The 9,603-nt window shown below is 35.7% G+C and overlaps 2 protein-coding genes across 5 annotated transcripts; one reads left to right on the top strand and one right to left on the bottom strand.

The window, feature by feature from the left end:
- Nucleotides 1-245: 245 nt before the first annotated feature.
- LOC140887274 (ABSCISIC ACID-INSENSITIVE 5-like protein 2) lies at nt 246-3,969 on the top strand. Of its 4 annotated transcripts, none has more exons than XM_073294420.1 (5): nt 246-309; nt 428-516; nt 812-1,703; nt 1,807-1,878; nt 2,206-3,602. In XM_073294420.1, the coding sequence occupies exons 3-5, from the start codon at nt 876-878 to the stop codon at nt 2,311-2,313; spliced, it is 1,008 nt and encodes a 335-aa protein (XP_073150521.1). In that variant the 5' UTR covers nt 246-309; nt 428-516; nt 812-875; the 3' UTR covers nt 2,314-3,602. The 4 variants fall into 4 exon arrangements, with proteins under 4 accessions (XP_073150521.1, XP_073150522.1, XP_073150523.1 ...); XM_073294421.1 differs by having other exon boundaries at nt 264-309; nt 624-1,703; XM_073294422.1 differs by lacking the exon at nt 2,206-3,602 and adding an exon at nt 3,623-3,969 and having other exon boundaries at nt 267-516.
- A 2,067-nt stretch (nt 3,970-6,036) lies between these two features.
- Nucleotides 6,037-9,304, bottom strand: LOC140892097 (adenylylsulfatase HINT1-like). The gene is made up of 5 exons (XM_073300845.1): nt 9,206-9,304; nt 9,068-9,125; nt 7,580-7,669; nt 6,580-6,697; nt 6,037-6,490 (listed from the first exon to the last, which is right to left on the bottom strand). The coding sequence occupies exons 1-5, from the start codon at nt 9,259-9,261 to the stop codon at nt 6,423-6,425; spliced, it is 390 nt and encodes a 129-aa protein (XP_073156946.1). The 5' UTR covers nt 9,262-9,304; the 3' UTR covers nt 6,037-6,422.
- Nucleotides 9,305-9,603: the final 299 nt, after the last annotated feature.

Below are 9,603 nucleotides of genomic sequence, written 5' to 3'. Positions count from 1 at the left end.
AGAAAAGGAGGCACAAGTACCGGTAACGAAAAAACAGTATGCTCGCAAGACCTATGACTTTGATTTGTTTTAATTGAATTTCTTTATTTATATCAGTCACATTTAATTTTTTTTTTTTTAGAGTAGTCACATTTAATAATATAATAATAATAATAATAATAATAATAATAATTTTTTTAAAATTTAATTATTATAAAATCTATTGTGAAATTATATGAGACTTGCAAATACAATTGTTGGTGTTTCCTTAAGACGAGCATTTATAAAAGATCAATACAGTCTACTCTCGAGAGAGAGAACAGAATGCGGGTCTGACTTCAAATTCCTCTGCATTATTTTTGTTCCATTTCTAAAATTGATTTTTCCCGAGTCAGATTGAGGTTCTCAGGTTTTATGGCTTCTGGGTTTTTTGTGTCTTGACATTCAGAGAGCGTTGGAGCGCAGTGACTGCATGCAAACCAAAATCTCAGTATAAAAGTTTGCTATTTTCTGGGAATCTTTTAATCCTTCTGGCGAGTAAGATTCTGTGTTTGATTTCTCTCAATTTTTTCCAGTTCTCATGCATTTTGTGGGATTTGATCTGCCTCTAATTATTGGGAAAATTGATGTTTTTTTTCCTGCAGTTTTTGATTGATGCGCTTGTTAATTTGATGGGTTGCTGTTTTTGTTTGTATTAGATTAAATAGTGCATTTCATGCAAAGCTTTGGGTGGTAGGAGTTTGTTTTGATGCTTTGATTAAGGGTTTGTTATCTTTGGTTTTTTTTTTTTTTTTTCTTGGAAATTTTGATTTCTTGATGGAGTGAATTATAGGTTGTGGATGTAGAAGAAGGGGAGAAGGGGAAGAGTGTGAGGTAACTGAATAGTTGTCGAGATAATGGGATCTCAAGGGGGTGGTAGTAATAGCAATGGGGGAACCCCTGCCCAGGTCCAAGTTCAAAATCCGGACTCGAAATCCAACCCCTTGGTTAGCCAAGGGTCTCTGTACAACCTCACTCTTGATGAGGTACAGAATCAATTGGGGGATCTGGGGAAACCTTTAATTAGCATGAATATAGATGAGCTTTTGAAGACCGTGTGGTCAGTTGAGTCAAATAATCATCCGGGAGGCATTGATTATGGGCCACCTGGTCAGCAGCCTGGCCAGCCTGAGTGTGGACCGTCTTTGCACCGCCAGCCAAGCGTCACATTTTCCAGGGATCTGAGCAGAAAGACTGTTGATGAGGTGTGGCAGGATATTCAGCAAGGGCATAAAAGGAGTAGTCTTGATCGGAAAAGGACTCTTGGTGAAATGACTTTGGAAGATTTCTTGGTTAAGGCAGGAGTTGTTGTTGAATCATCTGCAGGGAAAAATAATTCAGGCTCGGTTTTTGGAGGAGTTGATGTGATTGGAATACCGCAGCAAGCCCAATGGATGAATTATCAGATCCCTTCTATTCCTATGCAGCAGCTTCCTGCTTTCATGCCGAGCCAATCTGTTCAACAAACTGTTCCTCTTGGTGGAAATCAGATAATGGATGCTGCATACCCGGAAACGCAAATAACCATGTCTTCATCCCCACGGCTGGGTACATTATCGGATACCCAGACTCCGGGACGAAAAAGGGTCGCACCTGGTGATTTTGTGGAAAAGAGTGTCGAGAGGAGACAGAAGAGGATGATCAAGAATAGGGAATCGGCTGCTCGATCACGAGCTAGGAAGCAGGTATTTTTTTCACGCAAAAACCATCTGGCCCTTTTTTTTGGTTGAGTCTTCTTCTTGTTGGCCATAGACACATGTTATCAGCTTTTTAACTTGCACTGTGCAGGCTTACACCCATGAGCTGGAGAACAAGGTTTCACGCCTAGAGGAGGAGAATGAACGCCTCAAGAGACAAAAGGTTGCCTTTTTATCTCTATTCTCACATCACTCTTATAAATGTTTTATAGCATTTTTGTGCAATACCTGCTTCATTAGAACGTATATTCATGTATTATCTACATAAATATTAAACAGCTAACTTCATTTATGAAAGATGATAACATGTTATTGTGAGATGCTAAATCATATAAGCAATTCCCCCACGTACATTTTTAACTCGTTCAAAAATTTATTTAAATTGTTTGATCTGAAAATTTAAAATAACAGCCTATGTGCTTACTTTCCCGCTTTTTTCCTCTCTCTTATGAACATAAAGCCAAATATAAGAAAATTGACTTGTGCCCAGTTTAAGAACTTGATTCAGATTTCAAGGAATGCTTTGCTACGTGGAGAGCCGGTAAGAACACCATCAATTTCAAACTCTGTGCAAATTTCATCATTGAAGTGTCATTAATGTTATGAGGGGAAAGAAATGGAAACCGACGTCAACTTCAGAAACTTTCAGGCATGCTATTTAGGTTCAACTTTCAAGTAGCATAATCTGATACTGTTTTGTTTACTCCTTCTAGAGCTATGCCTTGAGCGAGTAGTAGTCCTGTTGAGCTTCATCCTCTTACCAGACTAGAATGTAAATGAAGCCAATTTGCATCATAAATTCCATGAAACCCGTTTAGATCTGCTTTTCATTTTTTATGCATAAAATATTCGGTGACATAATTAGCAGTATTCTTGCCCTCGAATTTGTCTTTCTTCTGTTAGTTGGAAGGGAATCCACAGGGTTTTGATCTTGGTTTCTCTTTTGGGATGTCAGTTGCTATGAGTTGCTCCACTATTGGTTTTTGCCTTCCAGGTTGGGTGAAAGTGGGACGGGAGTAACGATGAGAGTGAAAGGTCTACCCAGTTTGAATCTTTTGGAGGTTGGGTGAACTATGTGAAACCTTTTCTTTGAAAAAAATGACAGTGGGGACGTATAAGTGGAGAGGTGCCATATTCTTTGAACACATCATTCCTGTTACCTGATGGAATAGAAGGGAAGATGGAATGAATGCTCGAAAATGTATAAACCTAACCTATAAAACGTGTTAGTTATTACAATTTTTGGACCATATCTAGTCATTGTCGAAACTTTTACTTTCCCTTTTCCCTTGGTTAATTCCCTTGTTCCAAATGAATAAAGCAAACCTTCCTTGTTTCGAGAAACGTTTCTCGCATATTGGGTACTTCATCGGTGGAGAAACAATAATTTGCGTGAACAGCTCCAATTTCGTGTCCAAGTTAGCTGGTAATTTGAACGTATGTTCAATATTTGTCATACCTGTTCTCATATTCTTGAGCTGTGAATTGCCCTATCTGTTGGTCACCCTACCCAGCTTTTCTGTCCTATTTGCTTGACTTGGAGCACAAAATTTGTGATGATGCATCACAAATATTTTAAATCAAACAACACAACAACATGTACCCTCGATCTTGTAGTGATTTTAAGCTGATATTTTAGTAAATAAATATAATGTAACACAGATATTTTAAGCTGAACACAGCAAAGTACAACATTGTTGCTAGGAACATGCATTACAATCTAAGAATGAAGCTGCTTCTCCAGCGAGTCAAAAGAATTTGGGAATGTGTCCTTGTCATCAGTTGCCTAGTAAAGGCCCAAGATTCTTTTTGGCTCGCAAGGCGTACATTCTCTTTTAATAGCACTTTGATGTCATGAGTACGCGCTCGATGCACATCTTTATCCATTGCTATAATTATACTTGCAGGAATGGGAGAAGGTGTTGCCTAGCATGCCACTACCTGAGCCAAAGTATCAGCTTAGGCGAACGAGCTCTGCCCCCATATGAGGGTCATGTAGATTCATCGTGTTGTTCTGCTGTTGTGTTTACTCGGTAGTATTTGTTTTCATCATCTTTGGTGCTTGCGGTATGCCGGATCTTGTCCAGACGACAGCCTCAGGTTGTAATCTTCTAGTTTTTCTATGTGTGACCATCCTTCAGACTTCCTGTAGCGTTATGAGCCCCGTTTCGTGTATGTACATTATTGTCATAATTATTATGTTCAACTCTGTGTCTATTGGAACTAAATATAGTAAATTGGGTACTTTCTTTTCTGTTTTTACGCGCAACCACATTTTTTATGGCTCAAATACATGATGATCTATGTCCTCGGAAGCAAAGATAGATATTTTCAATGCCATGTTATCTGGTAAGCTACTCATTTGCGCAGCGCTGCCATACACTTTTGGTGTGTAGTTGATTTTCACTTGCAAGGATATGCTGAATTTTTGGTACTTTCGAAAAGTATTTTATCGAAGTGTATCTTTAAAAATTAAATGGGAAAATGAGATGTATGATGGGTGATGTTATGTCGTTTAAATTTGTTTAGTTTTTTAGAGTTTGCCACCATGTGTACACGGCCTTAACTTCATTTTTCTTTTCTTTGTTTTGTTTTGTTTTGTTACTGATCTTCTCCTCTCTTTAATCTGAGAATTTACGTTCACTTATAATTTTTACCCATAATAATCTCTGAGTGTCAAATACATAAAAGTGAACAGAGATGACCCATCTTTAGATCACATCTCAAACCATTCTCCAAAATGGAGGATGACAATAGCTCCAACTATTCTCTATTGTCATTGTCATTAATTATGAAAATGTCATCCTCTAAAATTGCATTTTGGATCTTTTAGATTTTTTTTTTTGGGGTAATTTTCTCACATTTTTGTTTTGTTATTTTCGGTCTCTATATTAAATTTTAGTGGGTTTTTTGGTCCAATTTTAATCAATTTGAGTGTTCTCTCTTTTTTTAAAAAAAAAATATATATATATATATATATATATATATTGAAATTGTACTATTTCAATAAAATCAAAAGCAAATAATGAAAAAGATCATGAAAAAAAAACATACATTATATATATGATTGCAATTTTATGATTTTCTTGATTTATTTTTTATGTTTGTAGACTTATTATTATCTGCGACTCACAATTTGATGATAAAATAAATGCATTATTCTTTTAAAAAAATCGTCTAAAATAAATATTTAATTGAGTTCGATTTTATAGTATGTTACACAATTATTTATTTATTTATTTCATATATATTATGGTTTTCAATGAAAAAAATAAGAACTAGAAAATTTGATAAGATTTAGAGAACGTGTGTTAGAAAAGATTGTTGAAATAGAGAACATAGATATCTATTTTAGAGGATAAAGAATAAGAACATGGTGATTATGGTTGGAGATTCTCGGGGTTTGGATTGGTTGTTCAAGGGAACGTAGAATAGAGGTGGGATTTTAAAGACTTGTTTTATCTGAGCCTTTTGATAATTAAATATAATCCATGCATTTCACGGTTATTAATGCTTATGACATTGTAATAAAAGTATCTCCACCCGTTCTCCATTCTGGAGAGGAAATATTATCCGAAATGGAGAGCATGAAATTGGAGAATGACATTGCAATTTTTCAAAACGATCTTTTTTATTGTATTTTATTTAGATTTTTTGGTTCATTTTATTATATATTTTTTCTTCTCAATTAATTTATTTATATTAGTGGTCTTTTTTTTCTTTTTTTTTTAAAAAAAATTGATTTCACGTTTTCTCTCTCATGGAACAACAATGAATAAGATCGTGAAAAAAAAATTAAATATTTTATTCTCCAAACTAATTATTTGAAATTCTTTCACAAATCCAATCTTTTTATCTGCACACAACTTAACTAATTTATAGAAAACGCAATTACTAAAAGTTCAATCGCCTCCACTTAATTTAAACCCAAATTTCTCTTGGAGTAAATTTCCAAACTAAATAATCGTTTTGTTTCGACCTAATTCCTACCAACCCCTAGCTCCGTACAACTAAGTTTTCCGTACAACTAAGTTTACCATACAATTAAGGAGTAAACGAATCGAGTCGGTTCACGAGCTTTATAAACCGACTCGATAAATATTTGATTCGTATTCGAACTTATCGAACTCGAGCCTAATTCGAACTTGTTTGAATTCTTTTCGAACCGAGCTCGAGCCAAAATTATTTTGTTCGATAGTTTGCGAATAGTTCGCAGACTTTAATATTTTATTAATATAATATAATGATATAATATATATATTTCAAACTTTTTCGTATTTTTCGAACTATAATATCCGAGCAACAGTCCGAATAGTTCACGAATAAGTTCGAATAGTTCGAGCCGAGCTCAAATGAATACATTTGAGCCTAACACACTCGCATCTGCACAACTTTTGTGCGAATCTTTCTTCTAAGATACAAATTTCATTTTCAATAATATATTAGAGATTTAGACGTCGACTAAATTAGAGATCCCAGCCCGCCAACCATTACAGTTTGGATACAAAAACCATGTTCAACTTGAAAAAGAGCAGATTCAAGAGCAAAAGCAGGAAGCCCCAAACCGATTGAGATGAAAAGCTAAAAGTCGTGCCGCACCATGGTCAAATCTCGTTACGGTTAATAAATTTATTGGATATTGCAAACTTAAGAACAGTAGAGGGTGGTCGAAACTTGTAGAGAACTAATCATCATGACTCAACCATGTTAACCTGCAGGCCAGTTCATCTGTCGTCCCCCGAGCAGATGAATATGAAGGTGATAAACAGATTGGCCTGCCAAAAATAGACTTGAAGTCAAGATCAACCAAAGGAAAATTGATGATACATTGGATACACAAGATAATCAGAAAGTTGACACCTACATCCTTTAGGACCGTCATTAATCACGAGCCTGAACCCATCCTCGAGGCCTTCTTGTTTAGCTACAAGCTTTGCTCTGTAAAGAAGGTAGCCAAGAATCTCACAGTGTTTCTCCTCAGCCTGCAAGATATGAAGGAGAGCTGCCTTATTCTAATTTGAATAGGTTTTATGAAAAAGAGGGAAGATTTGGTGCAGGCTGCAAGAGAATACTAAAATTGACAAAGGAATAGTCTCTGGTACATTTTCAGTCAATTCCAGATCCATGACATGCACTAGTTAATGAAATCAACCGAGGGGTCACATGGCTCAGATTGCACATGCCTATTCCCTAGGAGTTGGCTGTGACAGATTTTTAATGTCAAAAGTGCTGTACACGTTAGTGAAATTCAAGAACTGCCAAGGAGTGAGCTCAATCATATTTCTACTAATCGATGAACTCCACATCATGAAGATTTATAGTGAGTAAGCTTTCTAAGAGTTTTCTAAATCCAATTGACAAACCAAAAATCCAATCTTCTCAAGAGCTCTTTTAGTGTTTCCTATATGACCAAAATTCAGGTTTTTCAATATCGTTTGATTTGACAATTGGACAAACCTTTACATTGCTTCTTATTCTTATAAATGTCAGCATTTCATAGTTGGTTAAATTACATACTTCAAAGGCATTTTCAAACAAATTTTGCATGTAAAGCTAGAATAAAACATTCAGATATTCAAGAATCAGGGCAATAATATAAAGAGCCTCGACTGATAATCATGAAATTACAAATTCTTGAAAAGTTCTTTAAAAATTGTCAGAAGAATATTCCCTCTACAGCACGCATAGTTTCCGATTCATCTACGGTACCGAGATCTATGCATTCAATTCACACAGTTGGGCTGGAGTGAAATATCTTTATACTACTAAATAGGTTTCCTGATTTGAAATCGACTGTAAAACTAATGAAATAACAAGATATATGAACTTCGCATCAAAAACACTAAACAAGTAGGAAATTATACCTTTGAAATTCCAGTTAAGCCATCTTTCACTTTAGGAATAATCACGATGTGTGTAGGCGCCTGCGGAGCTATGTCCCTGAAAGCTAGAACCTGCCAAAGATGAATGGCCAGCTCTGAGAATCTAAGAAATAAACAAAAAGCTTTGAGACTTGATATACACACAGCCTCTTAATCCAACATTCACTGCCAAAAAATCAGAAAATCTTATACGACGAAATCGTGGCAGGTACTGCCAACTAACAAATAAACCATTCATTAACTGTTTCTAGAGGACCAAGTGCCAATTTTTCCACTAAAAGCTGTAGTCTGCCAGCTCAATTCAAATCCTTTCAATCATACATCAAAGCAAGTGTCATATATTGTTGATTACTACGAGGAACGATGCATGAACCAAGAAAATGATGATATGTTGAGTATCTGAACTGGAACAAGATCAACTTCAAATCCAGGTAATTCTCCTAATCCAGTCTTGTTTCTTTGCATTCAGATCCTGTTCATGTGCCTTTCGATCTAAGTCGGGTTTCAAAAAATTCGAATCCTGATTCTTTTGATGGTCTTCCTATTGCCTCAGAAATCTTGTAGAACATGAACGAAACACTGCATATCTAAATATGTGTCCTAAGAAAACCTAGCGCAGTGATTTTCATCCTTTACCTGGCAATTATTTGTCTGCTGTGGATATACCTAAGAGCAAATAGAGAGCTCTACCAAGTGGAAGACAGCAGTTCTTGAGGAGATGAGAACTCTCAAAAAACTGGTACATGACAGCAAGTTGATTCACATAAAAGAAAAATTCTAGTTGGATGCAAGTGGGTTTCACAATAAAGTTAAACTCCAATGGGTCTCTTGAGCATAATAAACCTAGATTGGTAGCAAAAGATTATACATAGATACACAAGACCTGACATTGGCTATGCATTCAGTGTTGCTTGCCAGCTTATGCACTCTCCAAGTGAAGGACATTTTGAAGTTGGGTATGAAATCAACATATCTTAAAGTGACACCTAGAAAAGGACTCGTCTTCAAGAAGAGCAACCAAAGAAACATCGAGGTATTTACAACCGTAGACTGGTTGGTTCAGTTACAGATCAAAGATCCACTTTGGGGTAGGACATTTCTTTGCGGAGAAATCTTGTCACTTGGAGAAGTAGGAGGCACAATGTGATAAGCTTGTAACAGCCCAGAGGCAGAATTTTAGAGACAAGGCTAAAGGGGTGTGTGAAATTTTATGGATCAAGAGATTTTTCTAAGAATTGACGACAAAGTTCCAAATGCCAACGAAAGCATTCTCTGACAACAGGGCAACATCCAATTTTGTGAACAACCAAGTTCAAAACGAGAATTAACAAATTCTACTCCGCATTTTTTCACAAAAAATTCGCGCTATTCAACGGTAGAGAAAAATTACACAATCAACTTATCCACAAGGGAACGCGCTCATAAAATGAGATGTTAAAAGGGGGGAAAAAAAGAAGAAAAATAGACAACCTTTTCATCCTCGAACACGATATTGGCAGGTATCTCCTTCTTGATAATCTTGTCAAATCTGTAGTTTCCAACATTCAAGAAAAAAAAATCAAAATTCAAATTCATATACACATAAATGTATGTATGCGAATTGCTTACATGGTGGGAGAATCGGAGGGGACAGCAGCAAGAGCAGCCTCTTTCTCGGAAGCCATTTTCGTCAGCCGCTGCTGCTGATTCTGGGCTTTATGTTGTCAGGTAATTCGCATTGCCCCCATAAGAAACAAGTATTATCTATCAAGCCCCTTTAATTACAGTTCATACTTCAATATTCCTTACTAATAACATTTTGGCCCTCGATTCTCTCTAACATTGGTAAGTTTTTTTTTGAGCCAAAATTTACCTTATTTTATTTAACATTTTTTATTAAGAAAATAAGTCTATTTTTATAAATTTATCAGCATCCTGTTATCCTAATATCATATAAAAATAATGCCATTAAAAAAAATATCATATAAAAATAATCTACATAATATTTTAATTAATTTTAAAACTAT

This window comes from Henckelia pumila, chromosome 3 (assembly GCF_033568475.1).
Source record: "Henckelia pumila isolate YLH828 chromosome 3, ASM3356847v2, whole genome shotgun sequence".
Taxonomy (NCBI): domain Eukaryota; kingdom Viridiplantae; phylum Streptophyta; class Magnoliopsida; order Lamiales; family Gesneriaceae; genus Henckelia; species Henckelia pumila.
Note: the sequence above shows the minus strand (reverse complement) of the source record. Positions and strands in the feature narration are given on the sequence as shown.

Excerpts from the sequence above, each read along its gene's own strand:
- LOC140887274 (XM_073294420.1), top strand. The coding sequence starts at position 876 with ATGGGATCTCAAGGGGGTGGTAGTAATAGCAATGGGGGAACCCCTGCC. Across the intron at positions 1,704-1,806 it reads GATCACGAGCTAGGAAGCAG|GCTTACACCCATGAGCTGGA; the intron begins GTATTTTTTTCA and ends TGCACTGTGCAG. Across the intron at positions 1,879-2,205 it reads AACGCCTCAAGAGACAAAAG|TTTAAGAACTTGATTCAGAT; the intron begins GTTGCCTTTTTA and ends ACTTGTGCCCAG.
- LOC140892097 (XM_073300845.1), bottom strand. The coding sequence starts at position 9,261 with ATGGCTTCCGAGAAAGAGGCTGCTCTTGCTGCTGTCCCCTCCGATTCT. Across the intron at positions 9,126-9,205 it reads CCCTCCGATTCTCCCACCAT|ATTTGACAAGATTATCAAGA; the intron begins GTAAGCAATTCG and ends TGGAAACTACAG. Across the intron at positions 7,670-9,067 it reads TCGTGTTCGAGGATGAAAAG|GTTCTAGCTTTCAGGGACAT; the intron begins GTTGTCTATTTT and ends CATCTTTGGCAG.